Source organism: Molothrus ater, chromosome 23, assembly GCF_012460135.2.
Source record: "Molothrus ater isolate BHLD 08-10-18 breed brown headed cowbird chromosome 23, BPBGC_Mater_1.1, whole genome shotgun sequence".
Classification (NCBI taxonomy): domain Eukaryota; kingdom Metazoa; phylum Chordata; class Aves; order Passeriformes; family Icteridae; genus Molothrus; species Molothrus ater.
This window is the reverse complement of record NC_050500.2, coordinates 137,427-163,612: the sequence shown is the minus strand read 5'-3', so window position 1 is coordinate 163,612 and position 26,186 is coordinate 137,427. Positions and strand designations below refer to the sequence as shown.

Here is a 26,186-nt window from a genome sequence, read left to right as displayed (position 1 = left end):
GGAAGGGAAAAATCAGTTTGGTTTTTTTTCCCCAGGCCTCCCCCTGCAGCTTGGTTATGGTTTTTTTTTCTGCCTCCCTGTGCATTTTCATGGAACATTTCTGAGAGCTCACAGCTCTGACTGCTCCTCCAGGAGTCTGGAAGGTATTTGTGAGTCAGCAATTCGAATTTTATTGACTCTTGTAGCAAATTAAAATCCAATAAAAACCGCTGGGTTCAGTGCTCAGGAGTGGGGAAGGGAAGGAGAAGGAAATTTTGAGTCATGCCTTTGGTTTCCTGCTTTCTTTTGTGGTTTTTCACTCTGAGATGTTTCACTTCTTCCCTGCAGTAATTTTCACTGGATTTTCTGTCTGGGGTTTGGGTTGAAATGAGCTGAAATGGGCGATCCTCTGTTTTTTCCCCTCACCCAACAACACAAAGCAGATAAAGAAATGAATATTTGTCACTTTATTTTGTGCTCTTAAGGAAGCTCACATGACACAAAGCAGAGAATAGATAGTAGTTAATTTTTACTAGTTTATTTTGACTTTATTTTCCCCCTAAGGAAGCTCTCATGGCATTTTGGATCCTCTGTGTGAGGTGATTTCAGGGCAGAAGCTGAGAAATCACTGATTTTAGGAGAAATTCCCCCAAACCCTCAATTCTTTATAACCCACAGTAACTCCAAACTCCTCTGGAAGCAGCACAAGGTGTGGTTAGCCAGGAGTGATGCCTCAGGTTTTGGATTTTCTGTTTTTCACATTCTGTGCTGCTTTAGTGGGTGGGTCTGGGCTTATATTATGGGATGGTGAGCTCTGTGCACAGAGCAGGGAGACAAAACAATTCCTGCTCCAGCTGGGGACCAAGGACAAATGATCCAAATCTCAGCCCAGGAGCACAAACAGCGTGGGCTGGAGAGAGAAAAACAAGGATGGGACTGCAGGGGCTAAAGCTGGAATGGGACAATTCACTCCAAGATGCAAATGGAGCAGAACTTATAATTTTGTGACCCATCATCCATTTTTTGGGACCATTTTGGTTCATCTTGGGTGCAGCCCTGGCTGGGCTGTTGTGCTGCCCAAGGTGGATGCATTGAGGAGATCTTTTTCCTAAATCCCTGCTTTACTCTTTAACTCTGTCCAGTCTCTGTCCTAGGTCAGCCTTCACAAGGCATCAGGAGGAGGACAATTTTGCTATATTATTGCTGAATTATTGGTGAATTTTTGCTAAATTATGGCTGGATATTTGCTGAGTTATTGATTAATTTTTGCTGAATTTTTATCGAATTATTGCTGAATAATTGCTGGATCATGGCTGGATCATTGTTGCATCAATGAATTATGGCTGAATTTTTTGCTGAATGATTACTGAATTATGGCTGGATTTTTCTGAATTATTGCCGAATTTTTTCTGAATTACTACAAAATTTTTTGCTGAATTATTGCTGAATTTTTGCCAATTTTTTTCTGAATTATTGCCAATTTTTTCTGAATTTTTTCTAAACTATTGCTGAATACTTGCTGGATCATTGCTGAATGATTACTAAATTATAGCTGAATTATTGCTGAATTATTGCTAAATTATTGCTGAATTTTTGCTGAATTATTGTTGAATTTTTTCTGAATTATTGCTGAATTATTGCTGAATTTTTTCTGGATTATTGCTGAATTTTTGCTAAATTATTGTTGAATTATGGCTGAATTATTACCAAATTATTGCTGAATTTTTTCTGACGTTTTGCTGAATTTTGTGCCGAATCATTACTGAATTTTTGTGAATTTTTGCCGAATTCTTGCTGCGTTTTTGCTGTTTGCTTGCAGAAGGCAGCAGAGCAGCTGAAGCCCAGCGCTCCCATCAAGTTCCACATCTCCAGCCGCACGGACAGCGGCGTCCACGCCCTGGCCAACGCCGCCCACCTGGACATCCAGAGGGCCCCGGGCAGGGCCCCCTTCACCGGCCCCAGCTGCTGCAGGGCCTCAACCACCACCTCAGACCCGAGCCCATCCGGTGAGCCAGTCAAAACCCTTTCTTTTCCCTTATTTCACTGCAACAGTCTCGGGCTTCCTGCTGCTCACAGCGACCCCACGGTGTTAAAAGTCTCTTTCCCTGCCCGGTGCTCAAAGAAGGAGTCAGAACTCTTCATTTCTCACTCTCAAGGTTGTTTATTGTTTCTTATCTATAATATTTTTCTTATCTATAACATTTTTTCCTTACCCATAAAATTTTTTTCTTATCTATAAAATTGTTTCTTATCTATAACGTTTTTTCTCCTGTCCAGCCGAGGTGCACTCAGCAGGACAGACAGAAGCACTCTGCCTGCCCCTGGGTGGTGTGTCACAGACAGGTTTTATGAAAAATCCTTTCCTTAGGACTTTTTCTCCTGAAACAAAATGTAAATAATAATTATCTGCTGCTGTGGAATGCAACAGGTGCATCTTGGATTGGTCTCGTGTGGTTGTTTTTAATTAATGGTCAATCACAATCCAGCTGTCTCGGACTCTCTGGTCAGTCACAAGATTTTATTCTCATTCCTTTCTATTCCTTGCAAGCCTTCTGATGAAATCCTTTCTTCTATTCTTTTAGTATAGTTTTAATATAATATATATCATAAAATAATAAATCAGCTTTCTGAAACATGGAGTCAGATCCTCCTCTCTTCCTCATCCTGGGTCCCCTGCAAACACCACCACAATTGGTGACCCCAAGTGATGAAAAATTCACACACTGGTGTTATCTATTTATCCTAAAAACTACCTGTACAATATTTACAATTACTTCCCAATACCCATCACCCGTGTTAGACATGAGCTCCTACTCTAAACCAATCCAAAAGTGCCACCATCACAGCAGAAGATGGAGGCCAAGAAGAAGAAGGAGAAAGGCTGGACACGCCCAGATCCCTCCATCTTGCCCCTTGAACCCCATTCTAAAAACCCCAACAATCAATTTTTCACCCTGTGATAAATTCACTATCATTCTACTTAAACTTTCTTGACCTGCAATTCTTCATACAAGGTTGGGAATTGTTTTTTCCAAGGGCTAAAGCAAAGGCACAGGGGTCTGGGGCTCTGTGCCAGGGTCTCTGAGACCCCTGGCCAGGGGCTCGAGTCCTCCAGGGCAGCCAGAGGAATTTCCTGGGTTCCAACAAGTGCAGAGCAAAAAATTCCTTTATTTTGGCTTGGTTTTACTGCAAGAACAGGAAAAACTGGTCCCTATTCAGCAATTCCTGCATGTAAATAATGCACTTTTTTTGAAGTTCAGGTGGGGGATATGAAGAGATTAAAGGAGAGGAGGAAACCTTTAGTGCTCAAAGGACTTTGGATATTCAGATAAAACTCTAAATTTTTCTCTACTTACCTTAAAACTCTAATTTTTTCTCTATGTCTCTATCCAAGCGATTCCTGCATGTAAATAATATTTTTTTTTGAAGTTCAGGGTGGAGGATATGAAGAGATTAAAGGAGAGGAGAGAACCTTCAGTGCTCAAAGGACTTAGGATATTCAGATAAAATTTTAAATTTTTCTCTACTTACCTTAACCTGTCTCTGCTTTAAACTATAAATCCACATTTTCACTTCTAACACCTAAGTTTGGGAGCTTTTTCCAAGGTCTGAAATCAAATCCTGGGTTTAGTTCTGAGCTTTGGCTTCCAGGCCCAAAGTTCTGAGAGTTCTTTACATTTCAAATTCCACACCATCCCCCAAAAATCAGAATATTTCAATCAGAGAATATATTCAGAATATTTGGAGCTGTTTTAGGAGGGTTCTGCTGCCCTCAGAGTGGGACTGGCAGTGTAGGAGTCTCACACCTCCTGTTCCTGGTTTTGTAACCACACAATAAAAATTCTCTGAGTGACAGGGCAGAGCTGGGATTCCTCCCACCTCCTGCAAATTGGCTTTGAGGTGGAGAGAACAGGAGGATTTTTTCTCTCATACATTTCCATTTCCAATTAAATGTCTTTGGGCTTTTTTTCTCTTTGATCTCAAAATTCAGGCCCTGTTGGAAATGCTAAAAAATGTAAAAAAGGTAAAAAAAAAAAGCCACAGTCCTTTATTTACCATCATTTTTAAAAATGGGATCTCAGCAAATGAGATTTAAAAATGGGATCTCTGAAATGCAGAGAAAGAAAATCTTTGGAATCTGAAATCTGAGAAAATCTTTGGAATCTGAAATCTGAAATGCAACTACTGGAGAAAATTCTGGACAAAACCATTCCTGGCTAAAAGGAACAATTGCAACAGGAAAAGCTGCTTGCACTGAGGAATTCTGTGAGCAGAAATAAACTCCTGTGAGAGAGAGAACCTCCCTAAAAGGATGGTTATTTAATCAGAAGCACACAAGTGCTAGCTCAAGGCAGGCTGGGTGCTTGTGGAGGCATGCAGACAGAGGGAAATAAATGTCATCATTTTATTCTGGTGTTTGGAGGAGGCTGGAGCTCCTCCTTCAAACCCTGGAGGATGGAATTTGCATTTCTCCTGATGGTTTATGGCACTGGAGCAATTCCTGGGATTGTTTGTGCAAATCTTTGTGGCAGTGTTTTATTTTTTGGAGACAAATCTTGAAGCACTCAGAGCCCCAATTTGGGCCCAAGGCAAATTCCAGGAACTCTCATTTCTCCCTCTGTGCTCTGAGCCAGGGCAGGGAGGGCTGAGAGCCAGAGGCCAAAAATCCCCAGAGCACCAACTTTCCTTAAAGTAAATAAAGACATTTGTGGTCCCAAATCTATCCTGGTTTTTTGGCTGCCCTGGCTCCTTTCTCCTCACTAAATTCCAAAGGCAGAGAGGCAAAACAGCAGGAGAAAAATTCCCTTGTAAGGAGAGCTCTCCTCTCAAGCACCACCTGCAGGGGTGGTGGCTCTGAGTAGGGTTTTTCCTGCAGGATTTTGGATTGTGGATTTTGCATTTTGGATTTTGGATTGTAGATTGTGGATTTTGCTTTTTGGATTTTGTGGAGTCACATCCAGTCCAGAGGACACTTTTGGGAGAGCTGCAGGAGCTCGGGGAAGCTCCATTTCCTTGCCTGGCAGGGAGAATTTGCTCTCTGTGCCCTCCTCTCTGCCTCCCAGGCTCTGTGGGGTGGTGATTTTGGGTTTGGAGAAACAGGGAATTTTCTCCCTGCTGCCTATAGAGGAAAACAGGGGAGCTCAGGTGCCTGGGAGCTCCTTTTTGGCTGTTTTGGGGTTGGTGGGAGATGGGTGGACACTCATGGGAATGGCTTTTGGGGCTGAGAGGGTTCTGCTGGGTTCACTCCCACGCCACCCCTCTGGTGCTGGGATTTTCCTGGATTTTCCTGGATTTTCCTGGCTGCACAAAGTCCTGCAGGTCCTGAGGGAAGGGACCTCCTTGAAAGCATCTCCATCTGCTCTAGGAGCTGTTTGGGGGGAACAGAGGGGAGTTCTTTCCTCTCACTTGGGAATTTTGGTGTCCCTGTCCCCTGTGTCCCACAGCATCCTCAGTGCCCAGTGAGTGCCCTGCACTTCCAGGGGAAAGCTTTGGAATGTTGGTGTCCCTGTCGATGGAAAACCTTTGGAATTTGTGTCCCTGTGACCTGTCCCTTGTGTCCCACAGCATCCTCAGTGCCCAGCGGGTTTCCAGCACCTTCCATGCCCGTTTCTGTGCCCTCTCCAGGACCTACATCTACCGCCTGCTGCTGGGCTGTGCCCACCGCTCCCAAATCCCCGTCTTCGAGCAGGATCTGTGCTGGGCTCCCCCAGGAGGGTGAGTGCAGCTCCCTGGGGAGGCTCCTCTGCAAGGAAATTAGGGAATCAGGGCTGGGAGGGGAAAAAAAAATTGATTTTTTGGCTCCGAACAAGTCCCTGACAGGAGGGGACAGCCCCAGGTTGGGCTGTGGGACAGGAGGAGAGGGAATGGCCTCAGGCTGGGGTTTAAGTTGGACATCAGGAGGGTTTAAGGGTCCCAGGAGAGGTTTAGGAGGAATTTCCCCTTTTAAAGAGTTGTTAAATGTGGGAATTGCTGCCCAGGGAGGTTTGGAGTGCCCATCCCAAGAAAAAAAAAAAAAAGTTGAAATAGAATTTGGGTTGCTCATTTTGCTCAGACTGGAAACCAGTCAGGGCCTGGAAGCCCAAACCCTTTTCTGGATGTTGGAGCAGTCACAGAGGACAGGGAGGTGGGTCAGAGCTCTGATTTCCTGCCTTAAAAGGAGTTTGGGGTTTAAACCTGGTGTAATTCCCTGGGGTTTGAGCCTGGCATAATTTATTAGGATTTGAGCCTGGCATAACTCTATGGGGTTTGAGCCTGGTGTAACTAATTTATTAGGGTTTGAGTCTGGTGTAATTCCTTGGTGTTTGAGCCTGGCGTAACTCTATGGGCTGTGAGCCTGCTGTAGCTGCCTGGTGTTTGAGCCTGGCTCAATGCCTGGCTCTGAGTTCTAAGCCTGGCTCAATCCCAGGGCTCTGAGCAGTCTCTGTGCATCGCAGCCCCCTGGACATCCCAGCCATGAGGGCAGCGGCCCAGCTCCTGCTGGGCACCCACGATTTCAGCACCTTCCGCTCCCCACACCCCGAGGCTGCGGCCCAGAGCCCCGTCAGGACCCTGCAGCTGCTGCAGCTCCAGCCTGGCCACGGCCTCCTGGGCCAGCACCACCTGCACAGGTGAGAGCCCCGACCCTCAGGGCTGCGGGGAAATCCCGGTGGGACTGGGGGATAGGCAGGGAGCAGCTGAGGGAGGGGTTCTTGTGTCATTTGCACTCATTCTGGTGTCATTTACACTCATTTTAGTGTCATTTGCACTCATTCTGGTGTTATTTACACTCATTCTGGTGTCATTTGCACTCATTTGGTGTCATTTGCACTCATTTTGATGTTATTTACACTCATTCTGGTGTTATTTGCACTCATTTTGGTGTCATTTACACTCATTTTGGTGTCATTTGCACTCATTTTGGTGTTATTTACACTCATTTTGGTGTTATATACACTCATTTTGGTGTTTTTACACTCATTTTGGTGTTATTTACACTCATTTTGGTGTCATTTGCACTCATTTTGGTGTATTTACACTCATTTTGGTGTCATTATACACTCATTTTGGTGTTATTTGCACTCATTTTGGTGTCATTTACACTCATTTTGGTGTTATTTGCACTCATTTTGGTGTCATTTACACTCATTCTGGTGTTATTTACACTCATTTTAGTGTCATTTACACTCATTCTGGTGTCATTTACACTCATTTTGGTGTTATTTGCACTCATTTTGGTGTCATTTACACTCATTTTGGTGTTATTTACACTCATGGCTAAAATCCACCTCTGTCAAGGAGTTGGGTTTTATTTTCCTACCTGCACAGGTGAGAGCCCAGTGTTAAAACCACCTGAAATTTGATTTAAGTGCTTTTTTTGGGTTTTTTTTTTTTAGGGAACTGGAGTTCTGGGAGGTTAAAAAACACCTGAAATTTGATTTAAATGCTCTTTTTTGGGTTTTTTTTTAGGGGACTGGAGTTCTGGGAGGTGAAGGTGAAGAGCAAATCCTTCCTGTACCGACAGGTACTGCCTCCAGCTGCTGCCAACCCAAATTTAAATTTATTAATTAACTTAAAAATTAATTAATTCATCTAAAAATCGATTGTTTTAGCAATGTTCCAGCTGTGTGGCACTCACAAGGACTTGGGCTCTTTATTTGATCCCAAAATCTCCTAAATTTGTGCCCAAAACCTTCACAAAATCAGGTGGCAGGATGGAAAAAAAAGTGTTTTTCACAATCTCTGCCCTTTTAAAAAATTCTTTTTAATTTTTTTACCATGCTCAGTGGATTTGAGCCTAGGAAAAGCTGTCTGGAATTTCACTTCCTGGCTTTTTTTGGAAAAAAAATTTAAAAACTTTTTTTTTTGCTTTACAAACTGCAGAAATTCTCCCTCTGCCCTGAAACTCCCCTGGATTTTTTGGAAATAATTACAAAATAATAATTATTACATAATTATATATTATAATTATCCTAATATTTTAATATTTTGTATGTTAATATTTTAACCATTTAGGAAGCTGAATGTGGATATTTTTATATGTGGAGGCACCAAACCTACAGATATGGGTGCCAATAATCTGATTTTTAACCTGATGGGTGCCAATAATTTGATTTTTAATCTGATGGGTGCCAATAATCTGATTTTTAATCTGATTTTTCCTGAATTGTGGAGGCAGCAAAGTCATGGCATGCAATGACCTCTAGCGAGGGAGGATGAAATAACAGAGGAGAGGATTTGAGCTGCTTGGAGAGAAATTCTGGGCACTCCAAGGTCCCAAAATTTCCCTCTGGATAAAACCACCTTGGCCTGTTGGATATTTTTGAAGTGCTGACCATGAGCAGGTTGCTCAGGGGGCTTTGGTTTATTTATTTTTTAATTAATGGGTCACAAACTCAGCCCAGGGATTTGTTCCAGCACTGCAGGCAGGGTTTGGGAGAGTTTGGAAAGGTCAAAAATGGAATTTTTGTTAAATCCAAATCAGGGATTGAGGTGGGGTGGAAAACTGGGGAGGGGGAATTGGGGATGAAAAATTGGGGGTGGAGAATTTGGGGCAGAGAATTTGGGATGAGGATTGGGGAGGGGGAATTGAAATGGAGAATGGAGGTGAATAATTAGGGACAGAGAATTGGGGATGGGGAATTTAGAATGGGAAATTGGGGATGGAGAATTTGGGATGACAATTGGGGCTGGAGAACTGGGGGTGGATGAGATGCTGGGACTGGCACTAAGCCAGGCTGGTTCTTGTCAGGTTAAACCCAGAATTGTCCTCCCTGTGTGCCCCCAGGTGCGGAGGATGGTGGGGGCCCTGGTGGTCACCTGGAGATGCTCCTGCACGTGGCAGGCTGAGAATGTCACCAAGAGGGGAAAAGCAGCTTCTCTTGCAGACTTTGGGGGGCTGTGGCTGCTGGGGTGGGACTAAGGGACAAAAATGCTCCCGGGATGAGCCCAGAGGCAGAGCAGGAGCAGCCAGGCCTGGGTTGGTGACTCCAGGTGGGAGTGGCACTAAGCCAGGCTGGGTTGGTGACTCCAGGTGGGACTGGCACTAAGCCAGGCCGGGTTGGCAGCACTGTCCCTCTCTGTGCAGGTGCGGAGGATGGTGGGCGCCCTGGTGGCCGGTGGGCCAGGGCAGGCCGGGTTGGTGACTCAGGTGGGACTGGCACCAGGCCAGGCTGGGTTGGTGACTCAGGTGGGACTGGCACCAGGCCAGGCCGGGTTGGTGACTCAGGGTGGGAGTGGCACTAAGCCAGGCCGGGTTGGTGACTCTGGGGTGGGAGTGGCACTAAGCCAGGCTGGGTTGGTGACTCAGGGTGGGAGTGGCACTAAGCCAGGCCGGGTTGGTGACTCAGGTGGGACTGGCACCAGGCCAGGCTGGGTTGGTGACTCAGGGTGGGACTGGCACCAGGCCAGGCCGGGTTGGTGACTCAGGGTGGGAGTGGCACTAAGCCAGGCCGGGTTGGTGACTCTGGGGTGGGAGTGGCACCAGGCCAGGCTGGGTTGGTGACTCCAGGTGGGACGGGCACCAGGCCAGGCTGTGTTGGTGACTCCAGGTGGGAGTGGCACTAAGCCAGGCCTAGATTGGTGACTCCAGGTGGGAGTGGCACTAAGCCAGGCTGGGTTGGTGACTCCAGGGTGGGAGTGGCACTAAGCCAGGCCTGGGTTGGTGACTCCAGGTGGGACTGGCACCAGGCCAGGCTGGGTTGGTGACTCCAGGTGGGAGTGGCACTAAGCCAGGCCGGGTTGGTGACTCCAGGTGGGAGTGGCACTAAGCCAGGCCTGGGTTGGTGACTCCAGGTGGGGAGTGGCACCAGGCCAGGCCGGGTTGGTGACTCAGGGTGGGAGTGGCACTAAGCCAGGCCGGGTTGGTGACTCTGGGGTGGGAGTGGCACCAGGCCAGGCTGGGTTGGTGACTCAGGGTGGGACGGGCACCAGGCCAGGCTGGGTTGGTGACTCCAGGTGAGAGTGGCACCAGGCCAGGCCGGGTTGGCAGCACTGTCCCTCTCTGTGGCAGGTGCGGAGGATGGTGGGCGCCCTGGTGGCCGTGGGCCAGGGCAGGCTGGCCCCGGGGCAGCTGCAGGCGCTGCTGGAGCTCAGGACCCCCGGGCGCTGCCCCCGCACGCCACGGCCCCGCCCCAGGGGCTCTTCCTGCACAGCGTGGAGTTCGGCCAGGCAGGTGGGCAGGCTCCAGGCAGCACCCACAGCTCATCAGGAACGGGCTCATGGTCTAGAAATAGCGATAAATATCGATAAATAATGTACAGTGATTATGATAGAATAATCTTGTAATGTGTAATGCTATACCTTATTATTATGTATAATTATATAATTATTTATAATAGTATAGAATTAATATGTATAATCAATATATTCTATATATTTATATTGTACAGATTAATATATATAGTTAATTATTTATAACAATAATATAGAATTAATATATATTAATAAATATATAGTATTATATTTTATATCTTATAAATTAATGAATATATATAATTCTATAATTATAGTAATATGAAATTAATATATATTAATCAATATAGAATGTATTATATTTTATAACTTTACTATAGATTGATTGATATAATAATGATATAATTATTTATAATATAATATAGAATTAATGTATCTTAATTAATATATAATAGTGTCCTGGTTTGAAAAACAAATAGATATTATAACTTATATAGTATAATATAGATTAATAATATACATTATTCTATAATTATTTATGATTATATATTATTATAATTATTGAATATACATGGGATGGTGGAAGGTGGCCCTGGCAGGGCTAGAATGGGATGAGTTTTTCTCTATCCAAACCTTCCCATGATGAACACTTTGAGCCAAAATGTAACAATTTAGCTTATACAGAAGTGGGATAGATTTGCAAATACCTGCTTTCAACCAGCCAAGATCCCAGTGCTTCTTTACCCCTAAATCAATATTTCCTTTTCCCCTAAATCAGTGTTTTCTTTTCCCCATAATCAATACTTTTTCCCTAAATCCATGTTTTTTTCTGCTCTCTCCTCTCAGATTTGGCCCCTCCAAGTGCCACAGGAGAAGAGGAGCTCTGTGGGCTGAGCCGAAAGGAATTTATAACATAAATTATAAATTCAATTAAACAATTCTAAAAATTGTAACATCTGTATTGTCTCACCCTTCACATAAAAGTTTTTAAAACACCTCTCAGTTACCCCATTCCTAAATTATAAAAAAATCATATTCCAACACCTCTGCTTCCAGTGGGGAGGTGGGGGAATGAAACAGATCTCAGGTGCTTCCTGGAGGGTTTTTTTTTCTGATTATTTTTCGTTTGGTTTTTTTTTTTTTTTTTTTTCTAATTTTTTTCTGATTTTTTTCTGATTTTCTTCTGCTTTTTCTAATTTTTTTCCGATATTTTTCTGATTTCTTTCTGATTTTTTTTCTGTTTTTTTTTTTTTTCCTGAAATTCACCCGGGCATTTGTCCTTAATTGGCCACCTCATTAATTATTATTAAAAACCCCAGGTTGGCTTCTGGCCTCTCCCTCTCTGTTTTGCTCAGATTTTTAAATCTTGGTGAGAAAATTCAGCTGCAACTTTTGTAAACTCTGGAAAATTCCAATTCCTGGCACTGTGGGAGCCTCAGCCCCTAAGAATCCTTTACCTTGAGCAGAAATTCTTTTTTTTTTGTCCCATTTTTTCCTGTGGGAAATCCTCCCAGCACTGGAGGGGAACTCCTTTTTTCACCATTTTATTGAAAAATGTAAAAAAAATTGGATTGGAGGCTCCTTGCAGCTGGGCCTGAGGGAAGGATGAGGAATTAAAGATGTTTTGCTGCTTGGTTTTCAGCACATTTAGGGTTTTTTACTTTCTGTGATGCTTTTATACTTGGAATTTTAATTTTAAGCAGGGGATTTTCAGCTGTGGGAGGGGAGAACACTGAGTAACTTTTACTTTAATGTGTAAATTGCTCCTCAGGTCTATTTAAAAACAAATTCTTGACTTCCCTTTTTTTCCAAGGGGGAAAATCCCAGTGCTGGTGTCACTGCAGGAATTGGACAAACACTGAAACTCTTTTATTAAAATCAAGCAGAAAAAACCATTGAAAATGTAAACAAAATAAAATCTGGGCTCAGCTCTCAGGGGGTGCCCTGGGGCAGCCCCTTCTTCAGCAGGGATGTCAGGTAACTGCCCAGCTCCTCGTCCTGGAATGGAAAACACCAACAGCGTGAGGGCAAAATCCTCCTGGCACTGTCCCGCCGGGGCAGCCAGTTCAATTCTGGTGCCCAGGAATGGACTGAGAGAATTCCTGCACCGTGCAGGACCTAAGGTGAGCTGTGTTTAAAAAGTGAAATAATCCACAAATTCATTTCTGGCTGTTTTCACAAACTACTGCTGTGAAATTCCCATTTCTCCAAGGACCTGGGGGGTTTCCTTTGAGGAAAAGCCCCATTTTTGCTGGAAATCAAGGAATAAATTGCTTTATTGCTTTGCCTTCCAAGGGCATTTCCTGCTGTCAAGAAAGAGTTTAATAATCCAGAAAATTTAATAATCCAGAAAGTTCAATTTAATAATTTGATAATCCAGAACGTTTAATAATCCAGATTAATGTATATTAATAATCCAGAAAATCCAATATACCAGAAAATTCCATAATCCAGAAAATTCAATGATCCAGAAAGTTCAATTTAATAATTTGATAATCCAGAAAATTTAATAATCCAGCCACAGAAAGGGAAGATGATGGGATGACTCAAATAAAAGAATGTTTAGATCAGAAATAGTTCTCTTATTTGTTTGAAATTTTCTAAGTTAGAAATACAAAATGAAATACTTAATTCAGAACTGAATTAAGTGGAATTGCCCCAGAAGTTCTCTGCTTTACAGAGCTGTAAAATCATTTCTGCTCAGAAAACACCAGGGACTGCCCCTCATCTTCCAAATTCCTTCAAAGCCAGAGGAGGCAGGGTTGGGAGGGAGGGATTTGGCTGAGAAATGAGGAATTCCCACCTGGTAGGTCCAGGAGACCAGCAGGACTTTGGTTCCCTGGTCCTCAGAGTGAGCCGTGGCCTGGATCAGGATGGACTCCACGGTGATGGAGCCATCAGGGAGGTGCTGCACTGAGTAATCCTTCAGAACCCTGCAGAGAAAGGAGACATTTGGGGTTTATTTGGGGAATAAATGCTGGGTTTGCATCCCAAATCCCAGTTCTGAGCCCAAGAAGGGAAAAGGAGCTGATCCACTGCTCATTTTGGTGATTTTTCTTTTTGTACTATTGCATTTGTATTTTTTTTAATTTCCCTAATAAAGAACTGTTATTCCTGCTCCCATATTTTTGCCTGAGAGCCCCTTAATTTCAAAATTATAACAATTCAAAGGGAGGGGGTTTACATTTTCCATTTCGGGGGAGGCTCCTGCCTTCCTTAAGCAGAACCTCTTTCCAAACCAAGACATTCTTGTGAGCAGTGACTGGAGAGATCTTCCTACGAGTTTTGCTTTGGTTTCTTCTGCTTCCTTTAACTTTTCCAACCCCATGCTTGAAAACGTGGGCTTAAAAACCATGGGGATAAAAACCCATGGGATAAAGAAACGATGGGATAAAAGAATCAATTGAATCCCTGAGAGCCAGAAATGCCCTGCCAGGGCTCGGGGCTCATTGCTGGCTGGGGCTGTGTACAAATCATGAAGGGGACAGGACTGCTGGGAATGTGCCTGGAGCTGTTTGATTTTCCAGCATCAGTCTCATTCCATGGTTATGACAATGGGAAGATCCCAGCAGCTCACAGCCCAGGCAGCAGACAAAGAACGTTGTAGTTGTAAAAAGTTTTGTGACCAATCCCACAAAGCAAAAGCACATTGACAGTAGTTCTGTCCAACCGCTATAAGCACAAATCCTGCTGGTTAAAACAATGCTTGCTTATTTTAAATACAATCCCTGCTTGTAAGCCTCAAAACACAATGCACAGAGCTCCATTATTAAGCTTAGAACTCCCTAATATCTCTCTAGATAGACTTTTCTGTAGCTTAGGAGTTACTCTAGAGAAGCATTAATATACAAACCATTGTTCTATTTGTCTTTACTTTTCTACTTCTTATATAATTTTTCTGCTGACCAATCTCATGGCTCCTGCTTAGCTCTAATCACAGTTCTGCTGTCTCTGAGGCCTTTTGCAGCTTTCCCACCCCCTCAGATGTTAAGGACTGGCCCAAGGGCTCACCCCTTGAGGTGGTTGTAGACCCTGAGCACGGTCTCGTGCTCCTTGCGCGGGTCCTGGATGTGCACGCGGCAGGTGAAGCGCAGCTGATGCTCAGCCAGCCCCAGCTCCTTCAGGGCCTGCTCAGGGGAAACCAGCCTGAAACTCTGGAGGAAAAAGAGATTAAAGGGAGAAAATTAACCCTCAGAGCTTGGGGGAGTTGTGGTGCTGCCAAGCAGGGAAGGGCGTTCCCTTTCTGGGCTGGGATATCGCGGAGTGTTTGTCGCTGCTGAGGGTGGGGAGCAAAGGGAGAGCTGGGACTGGGACAAAACATCCACCTCAATAATTATAAATAAATAAATATTGAACAGCATCAAGCTGGTCTCTGGAAGGTGGTTGAAGCTCTAGCAGGGGAGTGATGTTTGAAAAGAAAGATGAGGTTGCAGATGAACTTCCTTTGTTGGGAGGAAGTGAAAGCGCTGGCGGTAATTTGGGTTCTTTGTGTGTCTGAAACTGGACAGCACCTCCAGAGGCACAGAAACACCTCAGAGGGCATAAAAAACACCCTGAGAAGGCACAAAACAGCCTCAGAGGGCAAAAAACAGTCTCAGAGGACATAAAAAACCCTCAGAGGACAGAAAACACAGAGGATATGAAAAACACCGTGAGAAGGCACAAAAAACACCTTGATAGGGGAAAAACACAGAGGACACAAAACACATCCTCAGAGGACATGAAAAACACCCTCAGAAGGCACCAAAAATCACCCTCAGAGAAGAGAAAAAAACACCTTCAAGCACAAAAAACACCCTGAGAGGACACAAAAAAACACTCTCAGAGAACAGAAAAAACACCCTCAGAAGACAAAAACCACAGAGAACATGAAAAAAGCCCTGGGAGGACACAAAAAACATCCTCAGAGGGCACAAACCACCCTGAGAGGACACAAAACAGAAAACAAGAAAAACACCCTGAGGGGGCACAAAAGAACATACTCAGAAGGCTTGACAAACACCTCAGAGGACACGAAAAACAGCCTGAGAGGACCCAAAAAGCACAGGACACAAAACCCACCCTGAGAGGACACAAAACACAGAGGACATGAAAAAAACACCCTCAGAGGGCACAAAAAGCAGAGGACACAAAACCCACCCTGGGAGGGCTCTGTACTCACGTTGTCCTTCATGAGCAGCGTGCCGTGCATCAGCCTGGGCCTCTTGGCATCAGGGGCAGCACCTGAACAGGGCAATAGTGACACCTAAAATCAATATTTAGTGATGCAGAGCAACTCCCTCTCTTCCCAGAGCACTTCCTGATGTAAAAATTAGATTATTTGTTTCTAAAATTCTGTTTTTAAATATTTATTTATTTATTTTATATATATAGGATATATAATTTTTATATTTATATAAATATAAATTTATTAATATATAAATAGTAATAATATAGTTATGCTATATATATTTATTAATAATATAAATATATTATCAATAATATAATAATATAATTATATTAATAATATAAATATAAAATATTTCTATATTTTATATAATATGTATTTATATATTATATATATTTTTATATATATACTAAATAAATAAATATATATTTATATATTCAGTTTATCTCCCAAATCAAGCACACACAGGCAGCAAACCAGGCAGGGTGTGCACATTGATTTAAAACACATAAATTATATTTTAAATATAAACCTACATCTAAATTTTAAATAAAATTTTACATCTAAATGATATTTTAAATATAAATTTTCAGCTTTCTAAGCCAGCACAGGGAGGAATTGGGGGCGGGCAGCGTCACCTATGGCTGTTTCCCTCTTGAGCAGGCCCAGGGAGATGTCCACAGGGATGCAGGGGTTGGTCAGGATGGTGGTGGTCTCTCCATTGGCTGGCATGAAGCAGCTGACATCTGCAAAGGGAACAGCAACAAAAGAAACTTCAGCTCCAAGGGAGCCACTGCAATTAATTACTGCTAATTAAGGTGTAACAGGTGTCACTTCCTTGAGGGGAGGTGTAAATGCCACCCCAAGGGCCAAAATGGATCCAAAATGTGTAAAATCTTAATTCCATTCCTTCCTCTCCACTGGAAAACAATCCTAATTTATGTCCAAGAGTATCACTGTAATTAACTGGGCTTCATTAGTGTTAATTAAGGTGTTACAGGCATCACTTCCTTGAAGGGAGGTGTGTTACCCCAAGGGCCAAAATGGATCCAAAATGTGTAAAATTTTAATTCTACTCCCTCCTCTAACATGGAAAACAATTCTAATTTATGTCCAAGGGGTCACTGCAATTAACTGGGCCTAATAATGTTAATTAAGGTGTTACAGGCGTCAGTTCTTTGAGGGAAGGTATAAATGCCACCCCACTTAACTGTACTGAGGGCCAAGATGGATCAAAAATGTGATTCAAAGTTTTAATGCCAGTCCTTCCTCTCACATGGAAAACAATCCTAATTCATATCCAAGGGGTCACTGAATTAATTAATATTAATTAAGGTGTCAGAGCCCTCACTTTCTTGAGGGGAACTGTAAGTGCCACCCCATCTACCTGAGCTGAGGGATCCAAAATGTGTAAAGTTTTAATTCAATACCCTTTTCTAACATGGAAAACAATGCTAATTCATGTCCAAGGGGGTCACTGCAATTAACTTAATTAATGTTAATTAAGGTATTACAGGCATCATTTCCTTGAGGGGAGCTGTAAGTGCCACCCTCCATAACTTTGCTGAAGGATCCAAAATGGATCCAAAATATGTAAAATTTTAATTCCATTCCCTCCTCTCACATGGAAAACAGTTCTAATTGATGTCCAAGGGGGTCATTGCAATTAACGGGGTTTAATTAATGTCAATTTCGGTGTTAGAAGCATTGGTTCCTCGAGGGGAGGATAAATGGCACCTCCTCTAACTGTGCTGAGGCCCCAGATGTGATTGGCAGCCGTTCGGGGTTCCCTCCCCTGCCCAGGGATACCTACGGAACTCCTGCTCGATTTTCTGCTTCAGGAATTCCATTTTCTTGGCCTCCCCGTGCACCAGCAGCACGTTCCTGGGCTCAGCCTGCCGGATCAGCTGCATGATGCCCTTGGCATCTGCGTGGGCACTGAAGGACATGTACTCCACCTGCATCTTCACCTCCAGCTGGGGACAAGAGAAACTGAGAGCGCCCAGCTCTGGGAGCTGGGAATTCCTTGGGAACACACCCAGGTCCCTCTGGATTTACTTCCAAGGAGGAAGGAGAAAACCTAAGTTTTTTTACAAAAAGCTGTTGTAATTTAAAAGCTCCAGCTGCCACATTTCAGGCACTACTTGTCACAAAAATTTGTCAAGAAACAAAAATCAAATATTGAAGGACATGTACTCCACCTGCAGCTTCACTTCCAGCAGAGCACAGCTCTGGGAGCTGGGAATTCCTCTGGGACACACCCAGGTCCCTCTGGATTTATTTAAAATTAAGAGGGAGAAAACCTAAATTGCCTTGACAAAAAGCTGTCATAATTTAAAAGCTCCAGTTCTCTCATTTCAGACAATATTTGTCACAAAAATCAAATATTGAAGGACATGGGCTCCACCTGCAGCTTCACTTCCAGCTGGGAGGAGCAGAGCAGAGCTCTGGGAACTGGGAATTCCTGGGGACACACCCAGATCCCTGTGGATTTACTTAAAAGGAAAAAGGAGAAAACCTAAATTGCCTTAACACAAAGCTGCTGTAATTTAAAAGCTCAAATTGCCTCATTTCAGACAATATTTGTCACAAAAATCAAGTATTGCAGGTCAGCTGGTGTTTTATTATCCAAATGTGCTTTTTATGGGTGAAAAGATAGCAACTGAAAAATGAAAAATGGAAAAATATATCTGTTGAAATGCAAATATATCAATTGAAAAATTGATAATATATCAATTGAAATGTGAAAATATATCAATTTCACCTATTTGCCTCGTTCTAAACAGTATAAAATGCCCCTAAGTATTTAAAGAAATTTTAAGAATTTACTTAATTATTAATTTACTTAATAATTAAGAAGTAAAACTTTGTAAGTTTTAGTAAAACTTATTCACCCAAATTTTACAGCAGAATCAAAGGGTCCTTCAATGGTTTTTTTTGGCAGGAATTAATGCAAAAGGGGGGAAAAATAAAACAAATCAAACTTTGCTTAAGCAAAAAAGGAAAAAAAAAAAAACAAATAAGTACAACTCCAAAAGTAAAGATTATTTTGAGGTATTTTCAGTGCTGGAAATTGAAAATCCAACTCACAATTTGTCTTCCTTCCATCTCCAGCTTCCTCTGCCCACTGAGGATTTTGTGGCCCACAGTTCCCTGGACACAGTAGCCAGGCATGATCACCTGGAAAAAAAAACCCCAAAAATCAAAAATTCCATGGATTTACCTGGGAAATCCATTTAAAACATCAAAAACGTCACAAAATAGAGTTAGTTCAAAGAGGATTTTTGTCCTTTAATTCCAGCTCCTCAAGAAAAGCTTTGCCATAATCTCAGTAGTTGTGACTCACATTAATATGAGACATAAAAACCCAATAAAAACCCCATAAAAACCCAATAAAAACCCAATTTCTTACCATGTTCTTCTCATTCCCTGCCCATTTCCTGAAGATCTGCAGGGATTGTCCTGCATGGAGCATCCCAGGGGTTGCAAACACCACCTGCAAATCAAAGATGGGCCATAAATCACTACAAAAAACCCGTTTTTTCCATGGTTTATAGAAATATCCTAAATCTGTGCACAGCATCCAATAAAAGATTGTGTGGAAAAGAAAACCCTCGTTTGAATCAGGATGTGTAGATGAAATAAAGATGCAAAATTTTCATTTTTTCTGGGTGTTTCACTTTTAATGAAGTAAAAAATAAATTAAAGAAATTTAAATTTGGTATTTACAGATGTGACCTGGCCATGAGAGGTTTTGTGGTGGGATTGCTGGGGTGGAGGATGCTCAGGCTGATTTCCCCCCAGGATTTGGGATAAATCTGGAATAAAAAAGCTCCCAAGCCTCCCCTACCATGGGCCCAGGGTTGTCTGCAAAGGCTCTGTCGAAGGCTTTGATGTGCTTGAACTCGAACATGTTCCTCTGCACAAAGGTTTTCCTGATTTTCTGGTTGGTCCAGGTGATGAACAGTTTGTAATAATGGTTGGCCTTCTCTGTCAGGCCCGTGGAGAAATAAATTGGAGCTTTCAGGTTCATCCTTTCCCTGCAAGAGAAGAAAGAGGCAAATATATAATATATAACATAGAATATATAATATCATGTTATATATTATGAATTATATATTATCTATATAACATAACATATTTTACATATATAAAACGTATTTTATAAATAACATGTTATCTATATTATATATATAACATATTTTTATATGCATAATACGACATTATACATATATAACATGATATATATAACTATATATAATATATTGCATATATAAAATATAACTCTATATAAAATAATATACAGAAATATATTAAAATATATAAATATTATATGTATAAAGCATTATATATAAATATATCTAACATATATAATATATCCTATCTGGCCATAAAGCTGGGGAGCCTCCCAAGGTTTTTTTGGGGTGTATTTCCCTGTTTTCATGAGCTAGAAATCAGTATTTTATATTAAATATTTTCAATATTTAATAATTTTAACTTTAGCTCTCCCTGCACCCAGGGCAATTCCACTCCAGGAGGAATATGAAATAATACACATAATATATATATTAAATATATTTCTATGTTATTATATACATGATTTATTGATGGATTTATCTATTATTCTATATTGTCAGCGGCATTCAAGCCCAGGCAGGTTTCAGTGCCTGTCTCCCCTCAGATCAACTCCTACATTTCCAGCACTCATCACGCACAAAGGATCCCAAAGGCAGGGGGCGCTCACCAGAAGGTTTCCAGTAAAATGCAAAGTTCCTGAGCACGGCCAAGGGCAAAAACTGGGATGAGAACCTGGAACACAGGGGGAGTTCAGGGTCTGACAGAGCCAAGCAGCATTCACTTACTAGGGTTATAATTACATTAGTGGTAGTAGCAGTATATTTCTATTTTATTATATAATATAAATATATTATAATATATATTTATATATTAATATACTACTATATATTATATATTATCTATTATATTCTATATTGTATAATTATGTTTTATTATATTTAAGTATTTTATATACTATATACAATAGATATATAATAATATATAATCATAATTTTCCATTATTACATTTTCAATCACCAACTGGTAACTGATATCTCCAGTACTGATTGATATTTTTGAGGATTTGTTAATGTGTGGGAAAGACAATTAGATATTTATCATTATTTATTACTTAATATTAATTCTTACATTTTCATTATTTGATTCTATTTTTAATTTATTTTATTTATTTATATTTTATTATAATTATATTTATTTACAGTTTTATATTTATTTCTAATTTTTATTTTATAATTATTTATACTTTATTACATTTAGTTTATTTTTTATTTTTATTTCTCTTCATGCATTTATTAGGATTTGTTTTTCTTTATTATTTAATATTTTTACTCCTTTTTGTTCCTCTGTACCTTCCCTCCTCTCTCCACAGTCTCGTGCACCTTCTTGAGGAAATCCCTCTCGCGGCAGCGCTTGGAGTCGCGGATGGTGGTGGCGTAGGTGGACTCAGTGATCAGCAGGTCGGGGCGGCACTTGTCCAGCCAGGCTGCCCTGAAAACAGGAATTCCACCCAAATCACAGCAGCAAAGGGCTCTGCTGGGTTCCAGCTGAAAATCTCCACGGTGGGTTGGGGAATGGCACAGGAAATGGGAGCAATTGGGCTCTGGGGGCTCTATGGTAGCCTAATTGGAATTAATCCAGCTCAGTATTGAAGTTACAGAGCTCAAAAATTAAAATTTCAAAATTGAGATTGCTCAAAAAGCAGTATTTATCCAGTCTATTATTAGTATATTATTTATAATATTTATCCATTCTATTACCAGTTTTAAATGCATTCATTTAAATGCATGAAGATTCAAAAATCACAGCAGGAAATGGTTTCTGGTGTTTCTAATCTGAAAATCTCCAAGCTGTATTGGGGAACGTCACTATGTCCACAGGAAATGGGAATAAAGTGGAAATGGGAATAAATACATAAAGGAAAATAAAAAATAAAGGAAATGGGAATAAATCCCATAATACCTTTGGAATTCTGTGGTAGCTTAATTTGAATTAATCCAGCTCAGAACTGAAATCACAGAGCTCAAAAAGCAGTATTTGTCCAGTTTATGACCAGTTCTAAATGCAATAATATTCAACCCAAAATCACAGCAGGAAAGGGTGTTTGGTGGGTTAAATCTGAAAATCTCCAAGCTGGATTGAGGAGTGGCACAGGAGATGGGAGTAAAGGGTGCCTTTGGAGCTCTATGGTAGCTTTGTTTAAATTAATTCAGATAAAAATTGAAATTCAGCTTTTTACTCACCCCAAGTGTCTGTCTGGTGTCATGTTATAGTCACCCTGAGGGGAGAAGAGAAACCCAGAGAGATTTCTGAACCAATGGAGGCTCAAATATCTAATAGAATGTAATATAAATAATATAAATATATGCTAATATATAAATATAATAGATAGTATACACAAATATCTGGTATGGAAATAATATAACTATGTAATAATATATAAATATAAAGACAATATGTATAATATAAACTATATTAATATCCTGTACATAAATAATATAAATATATAAACATAAAGATAATATATATAATGTGTATAATATATTGTATATAAATAATATATAATTTTATATATCATTATATATCGATATAAAATATAAAAATCTGGGAATATTTAGAGCTAAAAAAAAGGGGAATAATTCTAACTTTGGGCATACTCACAGTGTACACCACGGACTCACAGCCAACCTTGATTTGGAACATGGCAGCTCCCAGCACGTGGCCTGCATAGTAAGCCTTGATCTCCAGCTCCTCATCCACCTGCCAACAGCAAACCCTCAGCACTGCCAGCATCTCAACTTTATATAGATATAAAATATAAACAGCAAACCCTCAGCACTGCCAGCATCTCAACTTATAGATATAGATATATGTATATAAATTATAAACAGCAAACCCCTCAGCAATGCCAGTATTTCAACTCCAGTTGGAAATATCTGGAAATCCAAATCCCTCTGGATTTACTCAAAAGGAGGAGGAGAATTTGCCTAATAGCTATATTTCTAATTTAACCCCTTGATTCATTAGCTACATTTCCAACTTAACCCCTTGATTCATTAGCTTATATTCCTAATTTTAACCCCTTGATAAATTAGCTACATTTCCAACATAAGCCCTTGATTAATTAACTACATTCCCAACAACTCATTGATTAATTAGCTACGTTTCCAATGTAACCCCATGACTCATTAGCTACATTTCCAAATTAACCTCTTGATTAATTAGCTACATTTCCAATTTACCCCCTTGACTCCAAGCCCCCTGACCTGCACTGTCTGGTGGAGGTGCACGGCCACCACCTTCTTCATGCAGTCCTTGATCATCTGTGATGTGAAGAAGTTGGTTTCCCCTTTCTTGTCCACGGTGATCTTCCTGTAGTCCTCCAGCAGGATGGGGCAGATGGCCTTGGTGGGGTGGGTCATGTAGATGGGGCCATCATAGCCAACCATCTCACTGAAATAGGGCAGGGCCCCGCAGTGGTCCAGGTGGAAGTGGCTGCAAAAAAAAAAATAAAACGCAAAAAACCCCAAAATGGTTGCACAGAATTCAGTTTGCGTGGCTCCCAGATCTTCTCAGGAGGGAAAAAGCAGGTAAAATATGAGGTGGGCTTGGAACGGCACAAAAAGAGGTGGGAGAAGGAAGGAGCCTCACCTGATGATGACACAGTCCAGGAAATCAGTCAGCCTGCCATTCTGGGTGATGTAGGAGAAGTCAGGGAAGCGCCTCTGCAGCCGGGGGAAAATAGGAGATCCAGCAGGAATGCACCAGTGATCCAAAAAACCATGGAGGGAATGAGACACTGGGACATTGGGAATGTGCTGGGGCCTCTCCAACAACACCAGCACCAGTGATCCAACAAAAAATGGGAGGAATGGGACTCGGGGAACGTCCTGATCCTTTCCCAATAACACCAGCACCAGTGATCCAACAAAAATGGAGGGAATGGGCTAATGGGACATTGGGAATGTGCTGATCCTTTTCCAAAAACACCAGCACCAGTGATCCAACGAAAATGGAGGGAATGGGATATTGGGAATGTGCTGAGCACACTTCAGGCAGCACCGGCACCACTAATAAAAAAAAACATGGATGGAAGGATCTGGGAATGTGCTCATCCTTCTCCAGGCAACAGCAGATCCAATAAAACCATGGAGGGAAGGGCCCGGAACTTTGGGAATGTGCTGATCCTTCTCCAGGCAACACCAGCATCACTGATCCAACAAATCCATGGAGCGAAGGCCCTGGGAATGTGGTGACTCTTTTCCAGGCAGCACCAGCACCACTGATCCAACAAAAAATGGAGGGAATGGAACACTGGGAATGTGCTGAGCCCTCTCCAGGCAGTTTTTGTGTGCAGGGAGAGGCAGAAAAGAGGGCACAAACAGAAACTGACCCTTTCATAAATAAATCATTTTATCTCCCAAATAAAACAGGAGCTGATCACACCCTGGCTCTGAAGCACAAAGCCCCAAAAGCTTTCCTGTCCAGCACATTTACTGCTTGAACGAAATCCTACAGAATATCTGTGCCATTATTCCTTTCCTGCTGGGTCAGGGAAGCCAAAATCAGGAGTTTCCTTCTCTCCCCCTGGAGCAGCAGAAATGTGGTGAGGATCCCACCTGGAATGAGCTGCCCCAAAGCTTAGGACAGGATTCCTGCTCACAGGAAACCCAGAGAGTCCAACCCCAGCTGGAATGGAGCATTTGCAGCTGCATTAATAAACATTATTAATAAACATTTCCCCAAGTCCACGAGCCAGGGAAAGGAGGGCTGATATTTCATGGAGCACTTGAGGGGAAGGGAGATTTTGGAAGGGGAAAGAGCAGCTCTGCCCCAGCCCAGCCCCAGCAGGGGCTGATGGAGGAGCCCAGGGGTGCAGGAGGGACAAAAGGGAGGACAGGAGCTGGCCCAGGGGACACTCACATCATCGTTGTAGCCCATGTGCATCCCACAGTCCAGCATCACATTCTTGCCAGCGATGGACACCAGGATGCAGCTCCTGCCCACATCCTGGCCAGCACCTGGACACCAGAAAAACATCAATAAACACCAGGAGAACATCACAAAATATCAGCAACATAGCAGTAAAACATCAGCCAAACACCACCAGCAAAATAACAGCAAACATCAGGAAAACATCAGCAAAACACCAGTGAAAAACCAGTAAAACATCATCAAAACACCACCAGTAAAACACCAGGAAAACATCACAAAACACCAGCAAAATACCAGTAAGACATCAGCAAAACACCAATAAAACACAACCAGCAAAACACCAATAAAACCCAATAAAACACCAGGAAAACATCACAAAATACCAGTGAAATACCACCAGCAAAATACCAGTAAAATATCAGCAAAACACCAGGAAAACACCAGGAAATCATCACAAAACACCAGTGAAACACCATCAGCAAAATACCAGCAAAACACCAGGAAAACACCATTAAAACATCAGCAAAACACCAATAAAACAGCACCAGGAAAATACCAATAATACCCCAACAAAACACCAGGAAAGCATCACAAAACACCAGCAAAATACCAGTAAAACATTGGAAGAACACCAATAAAGCATCACCAGCAAAATACCAATAAAACACCAGGAAAACAGCAGAAAAACACCACCAGCGAAATACCAGCAAAACATCAGCAAAATACCAGTAAAATATTGACAAAACACCAGCAAAACATCAATAAAACATCAGCAAAGTATCAGTAAAATACCAGTAAAACACCAATAAAACACCAGTAAGACACTGGTAAAACATCTCTGGGAAAAGCTGCAATTCCTTCAAAATAAAAGCAGGTGAAGGTCTGCACAGACTTCCTGCAATTGCAGTTTCAAGGAAGAGACAAGAATCCTTCATCTGGCAAGGATCAGAACTCCTTCTCCAGCTGCTCTGCCCTCGTTAAGCCTAATTAAGTTAAACCCACACCAAGGCTGAAAACTACCCAGGAGGATAAAGCAGATCTGCTGCTCAGTACATCCTCTGCCCTCTCACTACAAAACACATTAAAAAAATATTAAACAGGGAAAAACGAGACATATTTTCTTCCTGTGGCTCTTTAGCACTGTAGTGAATTAATGCTCCACAACACCACAGTACCTTTACAAGAATAACTTAATTAATCCTGATTAATTAATCCAAACAGTTATAACGGTCACTGGAAAAACCAAGGGAGGGAAGAGAGGAATCACACCAGGGATTCCAAATATGAGCCTGAATTCCCCCCAGGGTTCAGTGTTTGCATTTCAAGGCGATTTTAGGCCGGACTTACCCAAGGGGGTGACTTTGATCTCGGGCATTTTTACCCCACTCCAGGTCCCAAACCCGCACAGAAAATTAGTCCAGGAGCAGATGCGAGGGGGGCACAACGAAAGAGGATTTCGTTGGTTTTACCGGCACCATTTCAATTTTTTCAGGATCCAGCCGAAGACTCGAGCAGAGCCCAAACTTCTTCCTGAGGCGAGACAGAAAACACGGGTGAGGTGATAAACAACAACCTGTGGGAAAGCGGTCCCGTTTGGCTGCGATACCCACCACAACTGCTGAGAGCCGGGAAAACACGTGTAGAAACACAGAAAAACGGGCAAAAAAGGCACAAAACCACAAAAAATAACACAAAAAAACCCGCACAAAACCCCGCAAATTCACCCAGGCCCGGCCGCAGCCCCGGCGCCTCCTCCGCGCCTGCGCCGCCCCGCGCGGATTGGCCGAGCCGCAATGACGCACGCGAAGCGGACTGGCCCGCGGGGAGCGGCGGGTGACGGACGCGGCGCTGATTGGCCGAG

The 26,186-nt window shown here is 42.2% G+C and overlaps 2 protein-coding genes across 6 annotated transcripts; one reads left to right on the top strand and one right to left on the bottom strand.

The window, feature by feature from the left end:
* Nucleotides 1-1,714: 1,714 nt before the first annotated feature.
* Nucleotides 1,715-11,144, top strand: PUSL1 (pseudouridine synthase like 1; the record flags this gene model as incomplete). The annotated part of the gene is given in 8 exon segments (XM_036404790.2): nt 1,715-1,934; nt 1,937-1,985; nt 5,545-5,694; nt 6,414-6,587; nt 7,426-7,480; nt 9,968-10,043; nt 10,046-10,129; nt 10,996-11,144. Coding segments are annotated over 8 exon segments (879 nt in total), but the record flags the coding sequence as incomplete, so codon positions are not given.
* An 852-nt stretch (nt 11,145-11,996) lies between these two features.
* INTS11 (integrator complex subunit 11) lies at nt 11,997-26,070 on the bottom strand. 5 transcript variants are annotated; one of them, XM_036404797.2, is made up of 18 exons: nt 25,936-26,069; nt 25,673-25,855; nt 24,314-24,411; nt 23,042-23,115; nt 22,657-22,885; nt 22,052-22,150; nt 21,634-21,668; nt 20,743-20,881; nt 20,061-20,125; nt 19,167-19,356; nt 18,729-18,812; nt 18,407-18,496; nt 17,130-17,292; nt 15,955-16,062; nt 15,311-15,372; nt 14,161-14,303; nt 12,953-13,082; nt 11,997-12,147 (listed from the first exon to the last, which is right to left on the bottom strand). In XM_036404797.2, the coding sequence occupies exons 2-18, from the start codon at nt 25,698-25,700 to the stop codon at nt 12,082-12,084; spliced, it is 1,803 nt and encodes a 600-aa protein (XP_036260690.1). In that variant the 5' UTR covers nt 25,701-25,855; nt 25,936-26,069; the 3' UTR covers nt 11,997-12,081. The 5 variants fall into 5 exon arrangements, with proteins under 5 accessions (XP_036260690.1, XP_036260689.1, XP_036260688.1 ...); XM_036404795.2 differs by lacking the exon at nt 11,997-12,147 and having other exon boundaries at nt 12,608-13,082; nt 25,936-26,070; XM_036404796.2 differs by lacking the exons at nt 25,673-25,855; nt 25,936-26,069 and having other exon boundaries at nt 24,314-25,220.
* Nucleotides 26,071-26,186: the final 116 nt, after the last annotated feature.

Coding starts and splice junctions, on each gene's coding strand:
- INTS11 (XM_036404794.2), bottom strand. CDS start 24,451: ATGTTCTCCTGGTGTTTATTGATGTTTTTCTGGTGTCCAGGTGCTGGC. Junction 20,126..20,742: donor CTGTGGAGAGAGGAGGGAAG/GTACAGAGGAAC, acceptor CCTGTGTTCCAG/GTTCTCATCCCAGTTTTTGC. Junction 15,373..15,954: donor CAAGAGGGAAACAGCCATAG/GTGACGCTGCCC, acceptor TGCCCTGTTCAG/GTGCTGCCCCTGATGCCAAG.